Here is a 26,162-nt window from a genome sequence, read left to right on the forward strand (position 1 = left end):
TCCAATCAGTACAAACGTCGTTTATTGTACAATTAATTTATTGGCAAAAAAAACAAAAAAAAAACAGTCAGACCACCAAAATAACTTAAAAAAAATAAAAAGAAACTAATGAAAATGGAGCAACAGTTATTTTTGCTTTCTCTCAGCAAGCACCAAAATTTTATAACAAGAAAACAAAAAGTGGTCAAAGATTCCATTTGAATACTTAACAAATATTTAAATAGTCTTACTTCCAGTCTCTTCTTTTTTGGAGCGGAAATGAGATAAACAAAACTTTTTTTTTTTTTTTTGTTCAGTTGCCATGGGTTTGTACAGTGACTATGTTTACATCGATATTCATGTACATGAAACATTTCTTCCAAAGAGGATGGTATAATATACTCCCAGGGCAGAATGAATGGCGTTTTGCATCACCATATATTTAATACAAAACAAAACATATCTAATAATTCTTGTAGCTTCAAGTTTTATTTCCAAAAAATAAAATTAAATAATATATCTATATATAAAAGACAGTTTTTCCTTTTTTTTTTTCTTTTTTCTTTTCTTATAAAATAAGTCTCAAGATATATTGCCACCTGGTTCCCCCCCCCATACCCAGCAAGCTTTTGAATGAAAAATAGTGATCATGATCATGTGTTGTCTTTGTAAAAAGCTAAATAACCACTTGAAATCTTTTAGGTCACACGACTTAGAAATCGAGCCCGCCTGGCGACACCTCAACTTTTCACATCCAGCTTGCAGGACTGATCAGGTGTGACGAAACGTTTTCTTCACTCCAAACGAAACACAGGAGGGGGGGAAGAAGAAAAAAAAAAAAAAAAAAAGGCGCATCGGTGCATGACCTCCAAACACCTTTTAACGAACTTTGAAAGAAAACAAAATTTCAATACTGTACAGCAGCTTGGGAGTACTTGAATATCCAATCTAAAAGGGGGGGGGGGGGGTGTAAATGTTTTGAACTATATACACAAGTTGTTTTCCCCTTTCATTTTCATTACAAAATACAGTATCTAAATCCACCATTTCTTAATTTTGTACAGTACTAACAATGAATTAAACCGTGGCTGAGAGTAAATTGAATCAAAATACAAAAAAAAAAAAAAAAAAAAAAAAAAGAATAATAATCTCTTCTCACAGTTCAGAAGCCAGGATGGGAAATATATGTACACAAACTTAAATTAATCACAACCTCTAAACCTAAGTTGGCCTTGCCAGTTCTTTGGAGGATGGGGGAGGAGTTTCAGAGCCCCCAAATGTCATTTTTGAGTGGTGGGATGTAAAAATGATGAAAAACTGAAATGCAAAATGCGTTGAGGCTTGTTTTACGATCCGATGACAGAAAAACTCAAAAGGTACTTCGCATCCCTCTGCAAAATCGATACAATCATGACTGGGAATATATTTGAGGAGGAAAACTTGTTTTTAGAAAAGTGGGGGGTGCGGGGGTACAGCTTTGTCAACTCGAATTTTTCACCACATTGAAAATCTTAAAAATACTCATAAAAAGGCAAAAAATTATCTGTCCCCAAAAATATTGTTGTAATAGACTACGGAAGAAATCTCTTCAACCTGAAACGTTGCCCTTCAACCATTTTGTACACAGTTGGCAAAAATAGAAATATATTAACAGCAATAACTTACCATTGTTTTTAATTTATTTATTGACTTGTAAGATTTTCTGCTGCGGATCTCCCATAGGAAGCTTCAGTTCACTTTTTATACATCACAAAAAGATTTAAATAAAAAAAAAAGAAAACTAGTCAAATCCTTAGTTTGACTCCCCTCTCCTCCGCCGGCACGCAAATGTGCTACATGAGGTCCAAACTGTTGTGGTTCATGTTTGCTGCCAGTTCCTGGTTGTTGTTATTGTTGTTGTTATTTGGGGCCAACATGTCGGACTGCCCGCCTGGGTTGGCGTGCATGGCCGCCATGCCGCTCAGCTGAGAAATGATGGAGTTCTGGTCCGAGCTGAACTGGCCCGGATCCAGAGGCCCGCCGGGCGGCTGCTGCTGCGGCGGCGGCGCCATATTGGGGTGATGTTGGCCCATGTGGGCGGGGTGGGGCGATCCGGTCTGAGTCTGCGGGGAAATGCGGTGGGGCGACGGCTGCGGCTGCGACGAGGACGACTGCATGCGGGGGGACGGGCTGGAGCGGGGGGGCTGCGACTGCGGCCGCGGCGACGGCTGCGGCGACCGCACCTGATTGCCCAGCGCGCCCGCCGGACCCAGGCCACCCTGGCCTTGCAGGTGGGGGTGCGGGGACTGGGCCATCTGCTGCTGGGGGCTCATGGGGCTGCTGTGCTGGGCCGGCGAGCCCCCGCCCAGGTGCTGCTGCTGGAGGAGCCTCTGGTGGATGTTCTGGTGGAGCAAACTTTGGGAGGTCTGCGGCAGCGGGGGGCCGCCTTGCTGCTGCTGCTGCTGTCCCGGCACGTTGGGACCCGGTTGAAGGGGGGCGCCGCCACCCGGCCCTCCGTCTTGTCCTTGAGGTCCTCCCATCGGATTCTGTTGCTGCTGCATTTGCATTTGGTGCAACCTTTGCTGGAGGGCAGCCGCCACTTGGGAAGCGTTGCCCAGGTAGCCTGGCTGGCCCGGACCGCCCTGCGGCCCTCCTTGCTGCTGGCCCGGAAGCCTCACGCCGCCCCCGGGTTGAGCTTGGGACGAAGGCGGCATTCCTGGCTGCCCCTGGCCAGGCTGCATGAAGCCCTGCTGTCCTTGTTGGAACTGTCCCTGGCTTGCCATCTGCTGCTGCTGCTGCTGCTGCTGCTGCTGCTGCCGTCTCAGGAGCATCTCTCGGAAATGTGGCGTCATGCTGGACATGTTTTGTTGGCCCGCTTGCATCGCTCCCTGCTGTTGCTGCAGGGCCGCCATTTGCTGCGACAACATTGGCCGCTGTTGCTGCTGCTGCTGCTGCTGCTGGAGTTGCTGCAGCTGCGCCATGGTGGGCACGCTCCCCCCTGCGCTGCCCCCTTGAGCCATGTTCATTCCCGCTTGGCTCATCTGCTGGCCGTCCATGCCGGGCCCCTGGAACCTCGCGCCTCCGGGCCCTTGCGGAGGCCCCCCTTGCCCCCCCTGGTACCTGGCGGCTCTCTGCCTGATGAACGCCGCCATGAGCGTGGGGTTGGAGCGGAGGATGTTGAGGACCTGCTGCTGCTGGAGCGGCGAACTTGGCGAGCGCAACGTTCTCAGGAGGTCCTGCAGCGCCCCTTGCGGCAGGCTTCCCGGCCCCCCCGGCTGCATCAGGCCGCGGGTTCCCGGCGGCGCTTGCTGCTGCTGCTGCTGCTGCTGCTGCTGCTGCTGCTGCGCGACGGCCGACTGCTGCTGCGCCGTCATGTGACCCATCATGGCCGACCTCTGCTGCGGGGTCATCCCGGGCCCCCACTGCTGGTTGGCTTGCTGGAGCTGCCCGCCGCTTCCCGACTGGAGGTGCTGCTGGACTTGAGGAGGCAACTGAGACTGGGGGCCGCCTTGCTGCATGCTCGCCAGCATCCCCTGCTGCTGAGGGTCCAGCATAGTCCTGCCTACCATTCCTTGAGCTTGGGGGGGGATCCCCTGAGCGCCCATGTGAGACATAGCCATCTGGGCGGGGTTGTTTTGGTGGTGAGGATGTTGGGACATCATCCCCCCCTGCCCTAAACCTCGGATCTGGGCCTGGGCCTGGGCCTGAGCCATCTGCCTCTGGGTCTCCGCCAGCCGTTGGATTTTGAGCGCCGTCTCGACGGCCGCCAAAGGGGGTCCTTGCTGCTGGCCCTGCACGGGGACGGACCCTTGCGCCTGGTTGGGCGCCTGTTGCTGCTGAGGTGGGGTGGCGGGTCCGAGTCCAGGTTTCCCCATCGACTGGTGGAGAGGAGACGCCCCCGGCGGTCTGGGATTGTACGGCGGCAAAGCGCCGGCGTGCTGCTGCTGCTGCAGTTGCTGGACGCCGGGGGGCTGCTGCTGCTGCGGCTGCAGCTGCGGCAGCATCTGCTGCTGGGGGGAGGTCATCACCCCTCCGCCGCCTCCCATCGCCTGAAACTGATGGTGGAGGTGATGCTGAGGAGGGACGGCGCCGCCTTGCTGCTGAACCTGCTGCTGCGGGCCCACGCCGCCGACCCCCTGCTGCGGAGGAAGCGCCAGCAGAGTTCCCGGGGTGGGCGTCTGCGGCGTTGGGGGCTGCGTGCCGGCGGACGTGGGCGTGCCGGGACCGGTGCCGCCGCTGTTGGCTCCCGGGGACGGCAGGCCGTTGCCCCCCGGGGCGCCGCCCGGAGCCGGTTTGCCGGCTCTCTGCATGCTGGCCATCCGCCGCCGCAGCATCTGGGCCTGCTGGAGCCGGTGCTGCAGCTGCTGCTGGCACAGCTTGTGCTTGATGTTGAGGCAGAACGGCACCGGGCACTTGTTCTCCTGGCAGTGTTTGGCGTGGTAGCAACACAGCGCGATGAGCTGCTTGCAGATGGGGCAGCCGCCGTTGGTTTTTCGCTTGCAGCCTTTCGTGTGCTGGACGACGCGCTTCATCTTCTGGCAGGACGGCAGCGAGCAGTTGGCGTTGCGACACTGGCAGGCGTGGACCAGCGACTGGATGCAGCGCTGGATGCTGAGGCGTCGCGAGTCTCCCGGGCTCTGAGTGCTGGCGCCCGTCTGGTTGCTGCTCTCGTCGTCCAATCCCAGGCCTAACTTCTCCATCTTGTGCTCGTGGCCCTTAGTGTTGTAGCACGTGATGCAAAGGTCGTAGTCCTGCGAGAGATCACATGAATAATCGGATTCAAAACAAATCCACATATAAAAGACATGTTGGAGATATTGGGTTTTCGGGTAACATTTCCTTCTGACAACATTGTGTTAATGGCCAGGTACTGTCAAGCAACTATTAGGTGCCGTCTTGATCTTATGATGTCAAAACATAGTTCCAATTTATGCTTAATTCATGTGTTCTTCATGATTTCAAATGCAGAGTAAACCTGTACTACAAGCAGGAAGTAAGCAGTCAGAAAATGGTTAAAAGTAGAATCACCAGCCATTGAACAATGGATGGATATTTTTCATGAGATTTAAGGAAGAGATGTAATTTACCCTGAGAGTTGAAAAAGATGCATTCTTATCGGATAAGGTCTAAATAGACCCTAAGTATGTAAAACCTGTTAATCCATGTACCATTCTTTCCAATATCAATTGGAAAATACAAATGACAAAATACTGACTAGCATATTTGTTTGTTTTTTTATCCAACAACAAAAAACCCCAAAATATTTCATTTTTGTAGTTCAATTTTAGAGTTTGAGTTTTCACATTTGAATTTAATACTTAATTGCTCGAGCTCGGCTTCAAGCATTACATCTGACAAATATTACCAACTCAATATCAAAATCTTTAATCTCAGTCAAAGATTTTACTGTGAAAAATGTTTTTTTCCCTTTTTTAAAGTTAAGCTAAAAAAATAGAATGAACAAAATCATCATTTTTTTCTTAAATTTTTGCTTGCCAATTGAAGGTGGAAAGAACAAATGATAGATTCCTATTAGATTTAATTTAAAGTGAATTTAAATCCAATTGGTGTTTTAAGATTTTTTCTGCAGATAATTGTTTTTTTTCCCGACAAACAGAAAAACCTCTTACCTTGCTGACAGTTTTAGTTGCCACTCCAGTCTGCCACTGCTTCCTTGTGTTTTAAGACACGTCACACAAACAAGCAGTGACAGCTCGACTGGAAAAACAACAACTGGCAACTGTAAAAAAAAAATAAAAATTGCTGGGGAAAAAAATAACCTAGCAATTAGTGCCCGCTTCTCTTTTCACCTGCTCGGAGAGACAAAAGTCGTCTTCTCATTGGTTTTGTTCTTCACAAGTTAAGATCATTGAGCGATTTGGTCAGAAAAATATCCTGATTTTTAGAAGAGGGGTCAACCAACTTGAGTTGTGTAACCTCGTTTGGACTAAGTGCAGCTTGAAAATATGTTAAAAATGTCATTTAAAAAAAGAAAATAATTTTCTTTCCAATAAAAAGCTCGTTTCAATCCATAGCTCACCTCGCACACGGTACAGTGAAAGCGAGTCTCCACGTGGTGTTTGCACATATTGCACGTGTAGACGAAGCGGTCTTGGCTTTGGTTGTGCAACTCCACCAGCATGCACATGGAGCTCCACATGGAGCGCCTCAGCGAGCTGAACTCCAGGTGCTTGTCCCGCGCCAACGTTAGGAAAGCGTCGCGGCCGTCCATGAGGTCGCAGGCCATCAGCGGATCGGGGTCCACGATGGGGGGCAGCGCGTTGGCCATTGGGCCCGCGATCAGCCGGATCACAAAGAACACCTACGGAGAAAAAGAACAAAAATGAACAATTTTCAGTGATTTTTCTCAGACAATGACTTTGTCAAAACAAATTGCTTTGGATAAATAAAGCAAATGCCAGAAAATAAAACACATTTTTGAAAACTTCTGCAGGAATAGCGGAAATAAATCCAGTGGCCAGATCGCTAATATGGCAACATTGTGCTTTTGTTAAGTTGTTCCACTTTGTTAGCGTAAGGCAACACTTTGAAGAGTGGAAGCAGCAAAAATCAGCCAGACAAATTCAAATCAATCAATAACATCAATTGCGCAGTGGTGAGCATTCTACGTTCTCGTACCTCTTTGTGTTTTTCCATAGTGGCATACAGCTTCTGTGAAAGGTCATTGGACACATTGGGCATCCCCGGCTTCTTCTTATTGCCTCGGCTCAGGCTGCTCTTGTTCTTACTAGTCTTCTTATTGTTCTTCTTCTTGGCATTTTTACTGTCACCTTTACAGTCCTGCGCACAAAAAAAGGGAGGGGGGAAAAAAAAAATGTCAATGTCACTTAACACAACCTCACGGGTTTACAACACTCAATTACTTACATCAATACTCTCATTAGAAGTGCTGTTCTCCTCTCTCTTGCGTTCTTCCTCCTCCTGTTCCAGCTCTTTAATACTCTCTTCCAGCACGTTGGGCCAAAAGTCACCTTCAAAGTAAGGCAACTCGTTGGCGCTGGTCAAACGATCCTCAGTCGCCTGCTTGAAGATGTCCTGTAAGAGAGGAAACCAAAATAAAATGCAATGTGTCATTACTGGGAGGTGCGTCAACAAGCGGCTTTATATGGAGCATTGCATCGTGATTTGAATGAAAATCCTCCATCGGAATAAATGGGAATTTCATTTGCAGAGACTACATTGTGGCCCTCTACCTTGTAGTCGTGCACGATCCGCTCAGCCACAGCTTTGTCCAACATCTTCTTGTACCACTCTTGGAGGCGCTTTGGCTTTGGAATCTTCTGATCAGCAGGATGGCAGTGGAAGATGTAGTCGTCGCCTTCACTGGGCGGACATGCCCAGATGTGCCCAGTTGTGTAGCTGGGGAGTATCCAAAAAAAAGTGAGCACAGATGCTGACAGACAGAATTTAAGAGAACGTATGTGCTATGTTATCATGACTACATGATTCCTGCGAAACTTAGAAAAAATAGAACTGACCCCAACTTTTTGGCATATTCCAAGTAGCCAATGAGGATTTCATGGTAAACAGCCGTTCGCAAACTTCGCGGCCGGAAAAAATGCACACTGTCCAGGTAGGAGATGTAAACTCGTCTGAAAGGATGAGAAAAGAACAGTCAACAATTTTGGTTGAGGTTCATTTAATTCCAAAATTAAAAAGTGTCAAAAGTGCATACCTCTGATTTGGCTGAGGGCAGTCTGATCCGTACTCTTGCACATGCATTCCAAAAAAGCAAACATCTGCGCCGTCAATGTCTTCAAATGCAAAAAGGGCTTTTGTCCTGTATGGGAAAGACTCCGACATCTCTCCACTATCCACAAATCTGAAAACGACAATCACGAAAACCTTCCATTTAAATACACAGCAGTCAAATGAACATGTTGCCGCCCCGGTTGCCGACGTACCTGGACTTCATGCCGGGTTTCACTTCCACAACTTTGTCCGAGACGTGCACCATTCGGATGAAGACCTCCCCAGCTTCCGGGTGGCTCTGACGCTTCAGAAAGTCGTTCACCCTCGTCTCCAGGAAACAGCCTAACTTTGTCTGAGGCAACCCTGAGAGAGAAGAGAACCAGCAAAGTTTGGTTTTTTTTTTCATTCCATTAAAAAATAATAATAATAATAGAATTAGTTACATACTTTTAGCAGAATACTTATTCTCCCGCCTCGTCTTATTAGACTTCTTGAGGCAGCCATCACATACAAAACTGCGGCATATCACAAAATGGAGTTAAAGTCAACTTCTTAGTTTTCCATGTGATGAAAAAAATAAATAAAATCTCCTTACCCTGACGGCCAGATTGTGTCATTGTGTAAAACACAAATCTGGTGCATCTTGCGTCCACAGTCCAAACATTCAACAAGCCTTAAATCAAGAAAGTGTGAGACATACATTACATGCAATTTGGTCACACTCTGATGTCAAAATTTGATGACCGAGTTGTTAAACTTACAATTCAGGGTCCAGTGTGTCATTCTTTTTCTTCTCAAACTGCTCTTTGTTAATGGACCTGAACGAAATTTGAGTAAGGCATTAAATTAAGTAAGAGAAAACACTGCAGTGGCAAAACTAAAAATCAAACATCCCACAATAACACTTACGTCTGTGGCTGAGTGGGGTCATCACCCAGCGACACGGTCTCTCCCTGGATCTCGTTGAAACACTTCTCACAGAAGTGGTACCTGTCAGCAATAAGCCCAAATTTTGGTGAACTACGCCATTTTAGCCCACAGCACAGTCAAGGCGGCAAGCAGAAGTGGATGCACAGAAGAGCGGGAAGTCATCAACGCAAAAGTCAGGCAAATGCTTGGTAGATGAAATTAGTGATGGAGAGGATGGTTGCGGAGGTTCATGGTTGTACAGGGTGGAAAAACAATGGGCGTATCACAACCATTGGAAAGGAAGAGAGACAAGTCACATGACAACACGAGATCCGAGGCAAAGCAAACATGAAATAGGATGAGCATAAAACAGCACAAAATGTTTGTTTTTTTAAACAGGGAAAGGAGGTGGGAGCATAATATATTATGCAGGAAACAATGACTTAGTTAATTTCAAAGTTGGTCTTTTCCCATCCCATAAAAAAAAAATAAAAAATACAAAAAGACTGACTTTTCAAATGCCAATGTATTAGGTACAACATGGAAAACAAGGATGCTGAAGATGATGGAAATGACACAATTAATCAGATGAAGATATTTTCATCTGAATCCACTATCAGTCCCTTCATTTTTCTACTTGTCCATTCGTCATGATGATAAGAAATTCCTCTGTACCTGTTCTGGTAGCTGAAGTAAGCAGCGTCTCGGGGAATAGTGCACAGCTGCTTCCCGTAGCAGCACAGTGTCTGAGGGGAGAACTCCAGCTGATGGGCAGAAGCGAACAAACAGTCAATGACATTTCTAAAAAAAAAAAAAAAAAATCAAATCAATAATTACTGGCATCAAACAAAAACATAACTGACTCCCTTTGGAACATATTATGCAGCCCAGTGCAAAATGTGACAGGCAATAACTCCCTCCGGGTTAATAGATTTTGTTACAAATGATTGATTTTATAAGAACAAAGTTTTAGTTGACCCTCGTAACAAACAAGCACCATTCACATCAGTTGTTTTATTTGCCAGCAAAACCAAATATAGACGAGTCTGAGAAATATGATATGGCAATGGCGTTGCCAAAACCATTTTAGCTCCAAAGCTTCAAGCATTCAAAACACTTGAAACATTACATTGCATTGCAATTGTGCATCCAAAAAGACTTTGAGAAGGGCTTGACTGCTACGTGATAAGAAGGCGTAGCTTCGTGTACAAAGACAAACTGATACAACATGGAGGCGGGAATGACAGGGCTAAATGTGAATTCTAGAGATTGAAATTAAAGGGGGGAAAAAAAAACTTCCAGGCTCTCACAACTGCTGTACGTTTAAACATTTAATTACAAATACATCTCATCATTGCGCTCATTTGATTATGATTCATTTAGAAAGCAATAGAGTATATTTATTTCAGACCAGGTCTCACCTTTCTTCCACAACAGTAGCCCAGTCGCTGCATGACTGGGTCAATCTCCTGTTCAAAGACCTCCGCCAGTTTGGAGCAGCACTTGTAGACTCGAGATGTTTTGCGATTGTACAGCCAAGCGTTGTTGAACATCAACCAGATATCATCCACGTACTGCCAGGGATCCTGATACTGGCCTGCAAGTACAATACACATGGTCATAAAGAAGTCCGACTGTAACAGCATCATAAAAGCTTTGGCAACATTGTCGAGGTTTTCCACTAATTAAAAGAAGAAAGAGAAATACTGACCTGTGTCGAGCTTCCGCTTGATAGTGGACAAATCCATGGGGTTCTTCACAATGTCAAAGTAGTCCTGTTAAGACATCATGCACAGGTATTAGATCACATGAAACTGGATACAATCAAAACATTTACAGGGAGAAGACAAATCAAAATGGACGGAAAAAACAAAAACAAAATAACTGCATGCTTACGTACAGGTATGCACAGTAGCTGTGGATCAACAGGCATCCTGAAGGGTAGCGACTCCGGTTCTTGACGGTAGAGGGACTCCAGTGTTGGCATTAGGGCCTGGCGAAGCTCTTCTGGCTTGAAAACTGGGAAAACGTACACACTTTGGTAAAATCGTTCAAGTTGGATCAACTAGATACACATTTAAGATAAACCTTCCCTTACTCTTCTTTTTTGCTGGTGCTTGTGATGCAGCCGCGTCGGACGACTGCTCTTCTTCTTTCAAATCCTTTTTAACGTCCGGTTTGTTGTCTTCAGTTTTCACAACCGACGTTGGCAGGGTGGTCGATGTATCCATTGGAACGACCTTGCCTCCTTCGCCGGAACACTCCTTTTTCACATCAATTTTCACAGGACTTTCTTCCATTTTCACATTGCCGAGCTTTCCCCCCTTGGAGCCGCCGCTGGTGTCGCTCTCCTCCGCATCATCCTGCTGCTTGATTTCGGACTTATGGTCTGACATGGCAGCCGTGCTGTCCGACTGGACCTGTTGGGACGAAGTATCCAGGCTGTTGACGGAGGCTGGAGTCAAAGCTTGGCTGTCCGCTTGGAATGAACCCTTTTGGGACAACTGCAGACAAAAAGAAACAAACTAGAATACAGGCATGAAGCGGAACTGGCCGATTGGACATCAGGTGGGAATCCAGCCTAAGAAACACCACAATGTGGTGCAAATTGTTATCAATTAACTCATTCACTTGCACCCATTTTCACTGAAGCAAACTCCTTGGCTCCCGGCCGTTTTACTGGTTTATGGCTGATTTTGCAAGGCCCACAGAATATTGCGTTCTATTGCTATAAAAACAGGGAACCTACCAAAAGAAAGATTAGAGTCTCTTCTTTCATCAGGAAAAATATATATTTGTATCTGTTTCTGACTGGCAGCAATTAGCATTAGAATATAGCTATGTTTCATCATTATTCACAAAACCCACAAAACACTGGCAAAACGAGCTTGTTGCAACATGGACCTGGCTCATATCTTATACTCTGTCACCTGCTGGCCGTTTCTTGTAATAACTACCATTGCTTTAAGCGACCTCTTCAGGTCAGAAGCTGTATCAAAGCCTTCTGTATGCTCTAGCATAAAAAAAAATAAAACACGTATAACTACGTTTTTGGGAGTAAAAGGAGAACATATGAAAAAAAGTATATATAGGTTTTCGGATTTTAATGAGTTAACCAACACTGACCGGAGTGCGTGGCAGCTGAGCACCATGTGGTGTTGAGCCTGAGCCAAGTCCAGGGTGAGATGGCGTAGTGGAGCCGGCGCCGATGTGCGGCTGCTGGAGGGTCTTGTTGGAGCCAGGACCCTGGCCCAGCTGGTTCTGCTGGGGGGCCTGGGGTGGTGCCAACTGCGGTGCATTAGGGGTGTGCGGCTGAGGGGTCTGCGACCCGGCGAGCCTGGGGGGTGTCTGGTGAGGCGTAGGCGAGCGACTGTGAGCCGGAGAGGGCGAGCTGCCGCGCATGGCTCCTAAGTGGGGAAGGGAGTTGGGTTGCTGGTTTGCATTTGGAGTCATCGAGGAGGAAGTCGAGTTGGGGCCTCCGCCGCCGACACTCTGAGGACCCAGGGGCCCCACCGTGGAGACTCCGCCGGAACTGCTTGCAGAACCTGGTTGTGCTAAAGGACTCGGAACTGGGAGAGAGGGAGGAGTGCCCATCTGCGTCTGAGAAAATAAACAATGAATATTTCGGACAGAAATAAAACTCAATGAATGGAACCTTATCAAATATTCAGAAAACATGCAATTCTCGACTATGATCTTGTTTAAAAAATAATGTAAAATCTAATTTCCCCTTTGCTTACAGAAAAAGTTGATGAGTCACACTTTTATGATCTTACCTGTGCCATGCCTCCCTGTAGTCCAGGCTGTGTCATCCCAGAAGGAGTTGTTCCAACCACAGGTCCTGAGCCAGGAAACTGGCCCTGGGACAGATACTGGTTCTGGAGTTGGCCGACATTAGGCTGACCCATCCTAGAGCCAACAATTCCCATCTAGAGGTACAGGCACATGTATAAACACAAAAATTGGAGATTTTTTATCTAGTGGCGTAGAAAGTCAGAGAAAGCGATTGTTGTTACTCGTGTCGCCTTTAATGTCAGAATACAGATTAGGATGTGTCACTGTAATATGAGCAGCAGTTGTTTGTCACTGTAAAAAAATAAATCTTTACAAGTGATTCTATTCAAATCAATTGACAACATAGCCAATGAACATGAAAAAAAAATATCCATAAATTAATGCATAACACAGAGCAAGCTCATATAACACAACAAGTAAAGTACATTTTGTACAAACCTGATTGGCAGATGTTCCCAAGGGGAGAGGAGGAGTGGACCTCTGGCCCATAGACTGCATCCCCATCTGACTGAATTGATTCATGCCTGACAAGACACGCCACACATACCACTTCAATTGGAAATCACAATTCACATCTATAATAAATGGACGGTATACTGAATTGGTTTTCTTGCTGTTTTGCTGCAACAGCAGCAAGATCATCTCTAGTAAACATTATCTGGCATTAGGGGTGTTAAAAAAAAAATCGATTCGGCGATATATCGCGATACTACATCGCGCGATTCTCGAATCGATTCAATAAAAAAAAAAAATCGATTTTTTTTTTTTTTTTTTTAAAGAGCTCAGAATTGTTCATTCGGTAGTCTTACCGATTCAACGTCTTATCATTGCCTTTTTTTTTTTTTTTTTTTTTTGTGTGTGTGTGAATCGATTTTTAAACTTCAATTTTTAATGGAAAAATATTCAACAAAACGTCTGACTTCGGGTTAGGATTCACACCTTGAGCATGGAAGAATGTGATATGAACGGAACATTAAGCCTTAATATTTTATTTTAATGCTGTTCAAACATGAAACAGATTACAACCTCTATAAGACTGAAATTTCAGATAAATAAATAATACATTTTCATATAAATCTTACACTCTACAAGCTTACTGATTAGTATTTTTTAAATTTGAATGAAAAAAATCGCAACAATCGACTTATAAATTCGTATCGGGATTAATCGGTATCGAATCGAATCGTGACCTGTGAATCGTGATACGAATCGAATCGTCAGGTACTAGGCAATTCACACCCCTATCTGGCATGATACAATGATTGCCTACCTGGGTTTTGCATCCTGTTGACCATCTGATTGGGTCCAGTGGGCCGTACCATAGATGGGTCAGAGAGGGGACCGTCTGGAAAAATGACAATGAAGATACATAAATCAACTTAACAACTATTCCTAATTGCTTTTATTGTTCACGTGAATATCGCAAGTTCATGTACACTCACTTGGAGGCAGGCCAGCAGGAGACTGACCCATGCCAACAGGGCCATGACCCAGACCTTGCTTCTGGAGACGGGTCCTCCTCTTCTCCTCCAGCTCTTTCTGGATTTTATAGATCTTCTCAGCTAACAAGTGATAATACTCAGCCTGCCCAGAAGGACAAGTCAAATGAAACAAAAATGAGGATAAAATATTGATCGATAATGGCTGTTAAATAACACCCGTGGCCACTTACTCGATTGTTTGCCGACTCGTACATGTCTCCTTCAACTTTTCTGGCATAGGCCACCAAGTTCTCCATACGGCGGTCTTTTAAAGCTGCAGGATCTGGAGTTGGAAAGATGGCCTGAACACTGCGGGTGATGAGGAAAGAAATGACAAGTTAGCTCAGCTTAATTTACTCCGCATTATGCATACTAGATGAAAAAGACATTATTGAAATGACACAAACAGCAGCATCGTATAAATGTTGATCCCCTGGAGGAATCAGTCCAAAAGGCATCTTTAATATTAATATAATTGAAAAGTCCAATGTTGTGATTTGTAAGATTGAACACCTTCACTAGTCAGTGCATTTAGAAGCCATTTTAGGTTTTGATCAAGGGGGGGGGGGGGGGGGGGGGAGTCAACTGCTGTCAGTACTTACAGCTTGTGTACCAAGTGATTTCGCAGGTCCTGCGTGATGTCCTCGTGCCAGCTTTTTCTCATTCCTGTGGCAGAGGGAGGGCCTGCTGTGGGCATGGAGCCGACCCCGCTGGCATCATTCATCAAACTGGAGAACAACAAACATCCTTCAAAATGAAAATCTTGACAAGATATTGGTCTCAACCCAATTAGGAAGTCTAGTTATATGCAGTTCAAAACTCTTTAGGATTAAGGTGGATTCTTGCTTCGTACCCCTGGCTATTCACATTGAGATGCATCATAGTGTCTTGCAGTAAGTTGGCTTGTTGATTCTGAGAAGGCGCACCCACACCTCCATTGACTCCCATAGGATTTGCTCCTGAGTAAAGAGATCAAGAGATGACAATTACTTATGTATATAAAATGCATGTATGCACCTTTCTCCTGTAAACAGCCCTTAAAAAAAAAAAAAAAAAAAAGGACTTACCCATTGGGTTCATAGGCCTCATACCGGCCTGGCCTTGGAGGGCCTGGTTGGGCATGTTGGTCTGAGAATGCTGACCCTGGATCTGGTTTCCCTGGTAGGTGAGACCTAATGCTGCATAGGCTCTTTCTATGGAACTCGGGTCAATCTGGCTCGGAGGATTGAGGTTTGGAGCACTTGGTTGGCTACCAGGGACTGACCCAAGAGAACTGCCCAGACCTGCAGCAGCTGCACCGAGAAGCGCTGTGAGGACATAAGACAAGAGAGGACAATTAGACACACTTAAATAGCATCTTTAATTAAATAGCTTTTTATGAAACTTTAACAACCGTAATGACAAATGAAAAAAAATAAAATACAATAACGAAGGCCAGCAGTTCCAATGAGTTAAAAAAATAAAATAAAAAATGTGTAAAAACAAAAACTAAAAATTTTGGTCAGATACAGACACTCACACTGCGGGTTCCTCTTGTCCCCAGCATTCTTCAGTGGCAGGCAAACTGGACAGTCATGTCGAGTGCAGTTCTTCCAGTGGGAGATGATTTGCCTTGACGATGCACAGTGAGCGACTGAGGAAGAAAAGGGATGAAATTATCGCAGGTGGGCCTCGAACGTAACCACCGGATAGAACGAAACTCTTTTCAAGAGTAGTTTCAAGAGTTAAATCCAATAAATGGTGACTATGAACGACTATGAAGTTAGATTAATTTCCAGTGCGTCAACTCACCCTGACAATTCTTGCCAGCTTGGCAATGCGTCATGTGATTGAGGACGTTCTTCATGGTGCGGCAATGAGGCAGGTTGCACTGCCGGACCTCGCCGTTGGCCTGCTCGCGCCGCTGGCATTTGTGGGCGTGGAGCAGGAGAACGAGCTGCTGCTGGATCAGCTTGCGCTTCTCGGGATCAGCGGTGGGCGGCGCTCCAGCCGCGGCGGAGGCTGCCGAGACCTGCGTGCCAGGTCCCGCCAGACCTCCCTGAGCGCCGGGCAGCATGCCAGGTGCCCCTCCCACAGGTGCGACCGAGGGTCCGCTCACACCCGACTGGGACTGCTGTGAGCCCTGCAAAATGGAAGCAAAGGCAGTTTGCTGGAAAGTAACAAATCAAAGTTTTACAGCATTTCAAATCACATAGAATTATTGTATACACAACACTTGATTTACAGTATTTCTTACCATGGTGGCCATTCCTTGAATGGCCTGACTTTTCTTGTCCACATTGAATTGAGCCAGGCTGTTGGCCATGGGACCTTTATTCGGATGTTGAGAGCCCATCCCTGCACCAGCAAGGCCTTGATTGCCCTGCCCCGCATATGGACCGCCAAAGGAGACCACCTGGTTGCCCATCATCGCCATCTAGAGACCCATGAGAAAACGTGATCGCGTGTGGTCAATGACAGTGACAGAAAAGAAAGCGTAAACATGAGATAGCAGTTGCGGCCAAGAGCAAAATATTTACTGCGGAAGTTGTACAACCACAATTGAAATATATTAAATACAATGTGTCCAAACAATCAGCACAAATGGAACAGTTAACCGACTTCTGCACCACAACAAATTGATAAGGAAAAAAAAAAAATCTGTGAACTGTGACCATGCAAAAAACAAAAATATTCAGCTGGTAAATGAATGCAAAAATGCACTTTAGCTCTTTTTGTGATTTTTTTTTTTTAAAGAAAGCAAAGCGTGATTGCTGAGTCAACAATCACAACAATTCTCTGACGCTCCCATAGAATCCATTTCCCATGAGTGTCCGAGACTCATTTGCGTCGGGCCAGAGACATTTTGGCAAGCAGACATCACCGCAACCCACCTGGAATTAAATGACGGAGATTTTGTGGTAAACCGCAATCAGTTAGGATTCTCTCACTGTATACCAGACGTGGATCTATTTATCAACATCCCCATCTTTATGATTTCGCCCTAGTTCCATCTTCCACGAGAAGTGCCTTTTGTCATTTACATTTATGACGTATCCATACAGGGCCACGCTTAAGAAACCGGAACTAGTCTCAAATTTGAAACAGATAAAAAAAAATTTTAAAAAAAAGATCATAGGTACACATTAACACTTCCGACTTCTGCTACTTGCCTCCATGAAGGACCATTACCCTACACATTTTTTTCTTAAGCACAATGAAGATTCATGTGCCTTTTTTTTTTTTTTTTTTTTTTTTTTTTTTAGAAGTAGTGCCTTGTGTTTGAGGGGCTAGCATGCGCAGCTAACGTACATTGATTGGCACTGACAGCAACAAGCTAATCAAAATACAGTGAAGCGTGCCTTGATTGTACTAGTTTACTTTGTTAAATGACCACCCTCGAAACTCAAATTATCTTTGCCAATTGAAGTGAATGGAAACGCCATTAATGCATTCGAGCCCCCCACCCACAATTTGTAAGGTGTCCGTCACAAGAAAAATAGCACTGAAGCACTTATTGATAATGAAACTAAATATAATAAATATAATGCAAGGAATTTGATGTTTTAATTTTACAGCTCCTACTGGTGTGCATCCTTGGCCACCAGGGGGCACTATAATGTAAACATTATGTACATAAAAGAGACTTGTATGCCCGTGAGCAGTTTTATTGTCTGACTACATGTGTTGCTGCACTGTTTATGATCAAATATCCATAACTTGAAGTGCTCAACACCGCTACATCCAAGAATTGTTCACTGTCTGCCCAACTTCTGCTTTTTGTGAAGTCCAACCAAAAACATCTGCCGAGCGAAGGCTTGTGTCGCGAAAAACTCGAAAGCAAACCAAGTCAAGGTACCACTGAATGAAAGCAGAATTGAAAAATGACATCTATGCTAATTTCCCTTTGCCCATCAATGGTGTTTCACATGGCATGTTAGCATTAAGCTAGTCGCCTATCATTCATTTTGACCCATTTATATGGTTTGGTTGTAAATTCGTGTTAAAATAGTGTTTAATTCTATTTTGGTTTAGGTTGTGAGTTTTACAGTAAACCTCAACTCGGAGTGACAATTCAACAGATGGAAGCAAGCACACTTTGCTTCTTATCTGGAGAACAGTGCAAGTGTGAGTATTTTCATTTCCTCAAAGTGATGTTTTACAAACAACAGGCTGCCATTTCTGAAAAGCGAGAGAACGAGAACAGGTGCTGAAGAATATTTGACGGTGTGTTTTACGAAGTTGAAATTTGTTCAATGTGTGTAGGAGGGGAAAAACTAAAACACTGTCTATTTTTATGAGGTCTCCCTGCCGTGGATTTTCACCGACCAGGATTTCGTTGTAGCTCAATTGACAACCAATCAAATATGTTCATTTACAGGCAAAGCAAACCTCTCAACCTCCACCACTTACTCAATACCGACAACATACCACTGCACCAGTTCACTGTCAAACATAAGGAAATAAATTCTCGACATTTCTAACAGCATTCATACAAAGCGCATGGTTATATATTGCAGTAAAGGCCAGATAATTTGGTGCTATAAGAAATGTTCGTAAAAGAAGCCTCACCTTGTTCAACGTGGCCGGTTGTTGGCCTCGGATGCCTGCCTGGCCCCCTCCTCCCTGTTGCTGCAACGTTTCAGCCAGCAGGTTGCTGTTGCTGCCCATCCCTTGATTCCCGAAGCCCATCCTGGGAGAACCGTTCATCACCTGGTTCGCCATCAGGCCCGCTTGCGACTGTCCGTTATTTCCTTTCTGCTGTGCCGCCATCATGGCCCTGTTGACGCCGCCCATCATTCCAGCGACGGCATTCTGCTGCATCATGTTTGCCTGCTGCTGGGGCGAGAGGTGTTGTTGTCCTTGCCCCATCATCTGCTGAGCTACCTGGCCGGGGCATGCCTTCATGTTCGCCATGTGCTGTCCGATGGTGGTCGGGCCTCCCGGGCTCCCCAAGACCCCTTGGTGTCCCTGTGGAGTGGACGTGGGCGCCCCTGAACGCAACAGCTCCGACAGCTGCTTATGCTTGGCCACCGCATCCTGACCTCCCCCGATGCCTCCTCCTGGACCGAGCCCAAATCCCATCCCTCCTCCTGGGCCTCCGCTGCCTCCGCCCGGACCGAGACCCCCGGGACCTCCCCCCAGGGTGGTGTGCAACTGGTTGAGATCGCCCCCATTGACAAGGCCTGGTTCATTAGTGCTGATGAGCTCATCTGGAAGGTCATGCTCCAAGTCAAACAGTGAGCCAAAATCTGAAACGGATCACAAAGTTTGAACAAATAAGTGAAGGTGGCGCATCAAGGAAAGCGCAAAAAGGTCACAGCCACGTTGTAAGAGGGATAACAACCCTTCATTTTTTTAGGTGTGACAGTGAACATACAATGAATACACTAAGCATAACACCACACATTGGGGCTAGGTTGTATGTGCAAACACACACCCTAAAATGTCTTCCAGCACAGAATGTGACTGACTTGTAAATGTGACAAAAAGTATAACTACAGCTAGCAGAAGCGTAAACTCAGCATGTATTGCATGTACGTGCAAACGTCAATCACTATGACCATTTATGTTGGAAGTTCTGACCGAAAAGGGCATTGCTAGCCCCTTACAGGACCGATTGTCTTCTATGCTTTATGATTTTCTCATTACAACTTATCCACATGTATAGGTCCATTTACACTGCAAATTTAGCATCGTTTACTTTGTAGATTCATCATTCTTGACTTCAATGCCACTGTATATGTAACAATTACTTTACTGTCATTTGCATTGCATTTTTTTATTTATTTAACCAGGAGAGTCCATTTGAGATAAAAAAAAAAACAAAAAACTTTTTTTCAAGGGAGTCTTGGCCAAGAGGCAGCAAAACAGTTTACATTAGTTACAAATAAAGGTTTCACTAACAATCACATACAAATGATATAAAACAGTTACAAATCAATGAGACCGTCTCAAGTGCTCTTAATCTGGATCTAAAATCATTCAATGAAACAAGTTCCGTTAGTTTCCAGTCCTTTTGCAACATGTTCCATGCAGAAGGGGCAGAGATTTTTTTTTTTTCATGTTTAGTGTAGCTTTATGCTATCGTTTTATCGCTTCCACGTTTTTAGTATTTGTTCATCCTTTAAACACCAACTTGGGAGGTTTTTTTTTTCCTCCTGCCATTTTAATGACAATAAAGGCTTTCTATTCTATAATGATATACAATGCGATCAATTGACATGTCCACTTGTTGAATTTGCATTTCAGTTACCAAAACCATAACTTTGAAGTCATGTTGATGGCACATGTACTATATTAAAGCAACTTATGACATGCTCAAAAAGTGTTCCCAAAAGAAAAGCCTTTTTTTTTTTTTTTTGGTCAGGAGAGTATTTGCCTCAATATGAATTTACTTTTAACTGTACAATACAAAGTATGAAAGTTGTAGCTATGAAAGGTTTACACTAACAACGAAAAAAATCAACAGTTTTACATAAGAAAAATAAAGTAAGCGGTTGAGATAAGACTGACTTTCATGCACGGAGGAGTGTCTACGTGCCAACTTGATTTTGGTGTTTTGGACATGGCGCTGTCCATACTCCATGTTAGCCAGTTTGGCGATCAAGCCAGTCTTCCAGCTGCCATCCACAAAAACACCTCCAGCTCGGGCAATTGATGCTTAAGCACCAGTAAAAAAAAATACAAATAAAAAATAATAATAATAAAAAAAAGCTCGAGTTTAGCTCCCTAATAGGCCCTTTCGTCGACAACCTCTGCCTTTCTGAAAACCTTAACGGCTGCTTTTTTTTTTAAACAAATTAAATAAAAATCAGGGGAACTCAGGTTGGTGATAAAGGGGTGGGGGGGCGGTGTGATAGGTTTCAAACGTTAGCAAAATTTCGAGTTTTATAAGACAAGGCCGGAATGTATTGGCTTGTTGTCAGTGTGACAAAGTGTCCAAACGTGACCACTCGAGCTTGTACTCAACTTGTAGTAAAGCCCGACTAGAAGGGCAATTGAGACACGGGGGCAGTCGAGTCGTCAGTTATGTCGCTTAGCAAATGGCTAACGGGGGGCTAGCGCCCCGGCTGTAATGGTTGGAAGCATGCGAGCTAGCTGGGAGGGCTCCTCCGCACGTCCGACACACTCCGTGTGCTACTACTAGCGCGGCTAACGTTAGCCAGTTACGACAAAAACACAAGAGGAATCCCGCGTCTTCGCCCGCTTCCAGGCGCACAAAAACGGGCGAAAAGGGCCCGAGTTGACAAATACGACCGTAACGGGTGACATATCGAAGCCATACGTACCGTTTCCATCGCTGGCAGAGGCGGAAAGTGCCGGAGAGGAGAGTTTAGGCCTCTTGGCTGAAGGCGGGCCAGAGTCCAGAACGTTCTCGGCCATATTTTTTTCGAAATAAAAATATATAAAGTATCCACAATTGCAGACGATTTCACGCCGTCAAAAGCTCTTTCCTTTCCGTTTCCAATATTGCGACTTTTCCCCCTCCTTTTGGGGGATTAAGAGGGGGAAAGTCCCGTGTACAAATTACTCCTCTTTCCCTGGGTTCGCCTCTCGATTTCAGCCTCGGCGTATAATCAACCCCCCTCCTCCCTCCCTCGTCGGATTTTTTGTTCTTTATAAATTTCTGCCAGCGGAGGAGGAGGAGGGGGTCGGTGAAAGTAAAGAGGGGAGAACGCACGCAGCGGCTTCCCCCCCCCCTTAAACTTGGACAGCTTCTTCGGATGTAAATAAACCGTCTCCGGGTTTCTCGTCCATGGATGCATCCGTCATTTCACCCTCCTTTCCAGCGGAGTCTGACTGGAGATAATGTCGGGCTCGTTTGCCTGCCAAGTGATGGTGGTGCCGCTGGTGGGAGCGGGTGAGGATGAGGTGGTGGCAACTAAAAATAAAATAAAATAAAATAATTAATAATAATAAATAATTCACTCTTATTAGTGCAATGACCGAAAAAGTTTTCCCCTTTTACATTAAAAGTTGATTAGAAATAAATGCATCACATCTTAGAAATCTCCTTTCCTTTTCATTTTTTGTTTAGAATGGATGCATAGAATAAATATATTAAATTTCAATAAACAAAAGTGACTTGACAACACAAAATAGAACGTATCCTGGGATTCTTGCTAAAAATCAAGTTTTCTGTTATTTTGTGCACAACCATTCTTATATAAATTGATATTAACATTCAAATTGTCACTTACTATTTGTTTTTTGTTTTTTATTATAGCCAGTACTGTTACCAACACTTTGTATGTAAATTACACGCCGTACGAGGAGTGTCAGGAAAAATCCAGGAATGATGTCACAAAGATATCATACAAACCCAAACTGTAAAGTACAAATGTTCCCTTTCTATGTGTTTTATCGAACCTTACGCAAGAAGAGGCGACGGTTCACAACAACCCGAGTATCTGACAGTTTGTGTTTGAGAAGAAGCGACCACTTTTCAATGTGAAACAGGTCTGGACTGCTGGCAGGCCATTTTGAATTGACACTCTTTTACTACAAAGCCACACTTTCGTAACACATGCATCTTGGCGTTGGCTTGCTGAAAAAGATGTAGCGTACGTTGCTCCAAAATCTGCTCAGTGTGCAAGTTACCCACGTCATGGGCACTAACAAACCATCATGTGGTCGCTCGTAAAGTGGTGAACTTTGTCCCGTCCTTTCATTTTCGATCATGACACTGTACTCTTATTTCACCTTCAACACGCCATGGGAGCGTCAACGCTTCCACTTCTATTTACTTTGATGCATTTGAAGAGCTGATATCAAGCCAATGAGGTCATCCAGAGCGGCAGGCCAAAGAATGCAGCAAGCGCAGCGTCACTGATAACGTTCCAAACCTCCAAATGGTCACAGTCAACCACAACGTATCCCACCATCTGGATTGTGTCGCACACTGCAGTGACACAAGTTGATGAAAACGCAACTCAAGTGTCATTAGTGGGGGAAACTGCAAATTCAATTAAAAAATGTCAGAAATTGTCACAGTGGGATACCATTCAAATCTGTTATGGCACAACAAACAAACAATCAAAAATTGTTTTGTTAAGAAAATGTATATAAAAAAATATATACACGTAAATAAATACATATTGTACATGAATATAAGATGAATGCTACAAAACGAGACACAATCTACAAAATTGGCATGCAAGCACAAAACGGACAAAAACGAACGCAACACCCGCGTTGTCATTTCACGCCGTCTTCTTCCACGCCAGAATTATTGCATATCATGTGGCTGCAAAACACAAAAGATGACAAATAGAGAAATGCATTTCAGTAACTTACAATCATTGATAAATTATTGGTCACAATGATGTCGCTAATGACGTGCTTTTTGGTAGTCACAATTACAATATATTGGGACATTCGTAAAATAATGGCCTAAGACATTTATTTTTTTAAACAAAAAAAAAAAGAAATGAACCAAATTATATGTATTCATAATTTCCTTCTTTTGGAGTAGTATTGAATGATCTTTTTACTATACTACTACCGTATGTACTGTACTTGTTAATACATTTTTTTTTTTTAAATAATTGCACCAGTTATCTTTTCACATTACTTAAGGAGGAAGTCAACCCAAAAATATTCTTTACAATACAATATTGTATGCGCCCCCATTAGTCTAAACATTCTGATTAATATTGTGAATGTGGCTCTGTGGGATATGAATTAACCAGCAAAATATTTTTCGGTCTCAGAAGGCGGCCATTTTGCCACATTCTGGCAACAGAAAATGACATCATTGTTGTACAGGACTCAGGTGGCCACCAATCGCGGCTCGGTTTACGAATGTCACGTGACCAAGTTCAAGAAAACGGTTCACGAATGTCACGTGACCAAACTCAGAAAACAGCTGAGCCGCGATTGGTCGTTACCTGATCCCTGAGCAACTGTGATGTCATTTCCAGTCGACAGGCGAGAGACAAAATGGCCGTCCCCTCCCCGACACTGGATGAAAGCGGGTGGCTTTTGCTGCTTAATTCATATTCCACAAACACAACATGAAGCAGAATATCGTGTTAAGACAAATGGGGCTGCATAGAATATTTAAAGAACATTTTTGGTAAGTGTTTACAGTTGAACCATTTAATTTATTGATTAACATGCATCAAACTCCTGTTCCGAAAGCTCCACTTTCTCCTTTATTTGTACTTTTCCATCATTTTTTTTTTTTTAAATCATCTAGTGTTTATTGTAGTTTGTTTTACGTTTGATCTTACGTACAGCATTTTTTTCCCTTTTTTTAATGAGGTCTTACCTACCTGCTTGGGCGGAGAACACGTGTGGGTGGAGGCCAAACTTTTAGAAGAAAGTGTGCAGTCGGGTGGCGGGTTGGTTGAGGAGATGGCTGATGTCGTGAGGTCTGATGGACAATGCAAAATAGGGAGAAAAATAAATAAATAATTGTGTGCCTAGACAGTAAAAAGTAAAATATTCAGCATCAAACTATCTGTAATCCATTGGTGTGAGCCTTCATCATCATTGTCCACCATTCAAATTGTTTTGGGGCTCTCTCTTTGAATTATAACTGAGTGGAAAAAAATAAAAATACTTATTTAGTCATTGAATTATCATCATCATCATGCATCATCTTCGTAATGATACAGTCCAGTGGTTTGTGGTTGGCATCATAAATAATACTCAATTGTATTCACAACCCGACTCTATTTATGGTGGCTCGTCCATATTCTGCCTTTTTTAACTTAATAAATGCGCACAAACTTACAAGAATCCGGGCTGTGTCCACTAACTTTGGTGGACATATTCATCCAATTAATTGTGTCAAATGTCTAGAGATTCCCTTTGGAATGAAAAATAAGTTACAAAAATCATCCAACAAAATCAATGTGTTTAAAAATCAATGTTTACCTGCTTCTGAGCTAACGTCATACTGTTGATGTTAGCTTACTTAGTGGAGCTAATTTCAGCAAAGTGCAATTGTAATAGTTATGCACGCACTTGCGTTCAAATGCACCATACAAATAACAACGTTACCAGATCAGGGTTTGAAATGCAGTTTTGAAAAAGTGCACAAGGCTGACTGATGATGCCTGGCTGAGGTCCAAAAGAAAAAGCCTTTCTCAATCGATAGCGTCAATCCCAAATATTGTAATTCATCAGCGCCACTGTGTGCAATTTTGGCGGAACGGCAACTCGCTTCTGCAAATCTTTTCGTTGAAAATGTTGGTTCATGTTTCACAACAATTACGTGCGTTGACAATGAAATTATTTTTGCTTGATTGTTCGAACAATCAATCGGGTGTGATGTTTTTATTTGGATCGCTGACAGTAGCTATCGTAAAATAATGTACTTCACGATATATGACATAAATCACGTGAGCAATTATTATTAAACGTCAAATCTCACGCCCATCGAGTCTCCTGATAGTCTCGCGAGAATACGGACGTTCGACAATGATGACGTAAAACGTATGCGACTTTTAGTATCTCGGCAGAGTAAACAATTCTATCACGGCATTTCTGTAAGTACTGTAACTTAAAATATATATGCAGCGAATTATTACGATCTTGTGGAACTGTTTCGTATAGTATTTTTCCGATTCATTTTATTTAGTAATTTTATTGACTTTACAAAGACGCTCATAATTAGCACGTAGTTGCTCTTGGGTTCAAAGATTGCCTGGAGATATTTGTTGGTTCTTATTTTCACTGTGGATTTAACCCACATTTTTATTTATGTATTTATTATTTGTTTATTTTATTTATTGATTTATCCCTTGTTAATGTTTTTCTACATGAATTACGTGATGTCACGTATATCCTGTTTATTAGTTGTTTGTCAAACCCTTGTTCCAATGCACGTTCTTAATAAAACAATGTCATAAAAAAAAAAATCATTCTGCTTCATTCACAGAACTTAGGAAGGACATATCGTGTGAAAGAAGTATGTCGTGGGAGTAGATCTGCTGTCAACTGTATTGGACGAGCGCCATACAGGATGCCATACTACTGTGTGGCGTATGGATGTGGCAAATCTTCTGAAAACAACGTGACACTTTTTAGATTCCCAAAAGACCCGGAGGAATTTCGCAAATGGGAGAAGCAGGTTCAGCGTACTCGCTGCGATTGGTTCGCCTCGCCCAACTGTTACCTTTGCAGTGACCATTTTGGTAAAGACTACTTTGAGTCCATATCACCCTTCGGGGTTCCGAAGCTGAGACCTGGGGCGGTTCCCACTGTGTTTGTCCGCCCGCACTGTTCCTGCAATGGCAATGGGTGTAATGACTGCCTTCCTTCCATCAAACACGGGAGCATTAATGCAGAGCCAAAAGAGTGTAATATTACGGT

At 44.0% G+C, this 26,162-nt stretch overlaps 2 protein-coding genes across 8 annotated transcripts in view; one reads left to right on the top strand and one right to left on the bottom strand.

Annotated features, from left to right (window-relative positions):
* On the bottom strand, window positions 1–24,946 carry ep300a (EP300 lysine acetyltransferase a). 6 transcript variants are annotated; one of them, XM_077502185.1, is made up of 34 exons: window positions 24,723–24,917; window positions 24,112–24,216; window positions 22,586–23,085; window positions 21,128–21,720; window positions 18,408–19,087; window positions 16,093–16,272; window positions 15,648–15,978; window positions 15,370–15,489; window positions 14,924–15,163; window positions 14,710–14,815; window positions 14,459–14,584; window positions 14,048–14,165; window positions 13,818–13,959; window positions 13,646–13,720; window positions 12,814–12,899; window positions 12,357–12,509; window positions 11,707–12,180; window positions 10,679–11,084; window positions 10,481–10,599; window positions 10,292–10,355; window positions 10,002–10,177; window positions 9,256–9,344; window positions 8,581–8,661; window positions 8,433–8,489; window positions 8,267–8,344; window positions 8,119–8,186; window positions 7,884–8,034; window positions 7,655–7,801; window positions 7,458–7,571; window positions 7,173–7,338; window positions 6,847–7,014; window positions 6,598–6,759; window positions 5,999–6,280; window positions 1–4,709 (listed from the first exon to the last, which is right to left on the bottom strand). In XM_077502185.1, exons 4-34 carry the CDS (start codon window positions 21,219–21,221, stop codon window positions 1,812–1,814), a joined length of 8,151 nt encoding a protein of 2,716 aa, XP_077358311.1. In that variant the 5' UTR covers window positions 21,222–21,720; window positions 22,586–23,085; window positions 24,112–24,216; window positions 24,723–24,917; the 3' UTR covers window positions 1–1,811. The 6 variants fall into 6 exon arrangements, with proteins under 6 accessions (XP_077358311.1, XP_077358310.1, XP_077358308.1 ...); XM_077502184.1 differs by having other exon boundaries at window positions 21,128–23,085; window positions 24,116–24,216; window positions 24,849–24,946; XM_077502182.1 differs by having other exon boundaries at window positions 21,128–23,085; window positions 24,849–24,946.
* The window catches only part of l3mbtl2 (L3MBTL histone methyl-lysine binding protein 2), a 10,699-nt gene continuing 8,332 nt past the window's right edge, over window positions 23,796–26,162 (top strand). The window contains exons 1-2 of one of the 2 annotated variants that reach the window (XM_077502189.1): window positions 23,796–23,916; window positions 25,729–26,160. In XM_077502189.1, coding sequence (XP_077358315.1) covers window positions 25,813–26,160 — 348 coding nt within the window. In that variant the 5' untranslated portion in view covers window positions 23,796–23,916; window positions 25,729–25,812. Of the gene's footprint in view, window positions 23,917–25,239; window positions 25,337–25,728; window positions 26,161–26,162 lie in introns of those variants that run through there. The other variant, XM_077502188.1, reaches the window with a different exon arrangement.

Source organism: Festucalex cinctus, chromosome 17 (assembly GCF_051991245.1).
Source record: "Festucalex cinctus isolate MCC-2025b chromosome 17, RoL_Fcin_1.0, whole genome shotgun sequence".
Taxonomy (NCBI): Eukaryota; Metazoa; Chordata; class Actinopteri; order Syngnathiformes; family Syngnathidae; genus Festucalex; species Festucalex cinctus.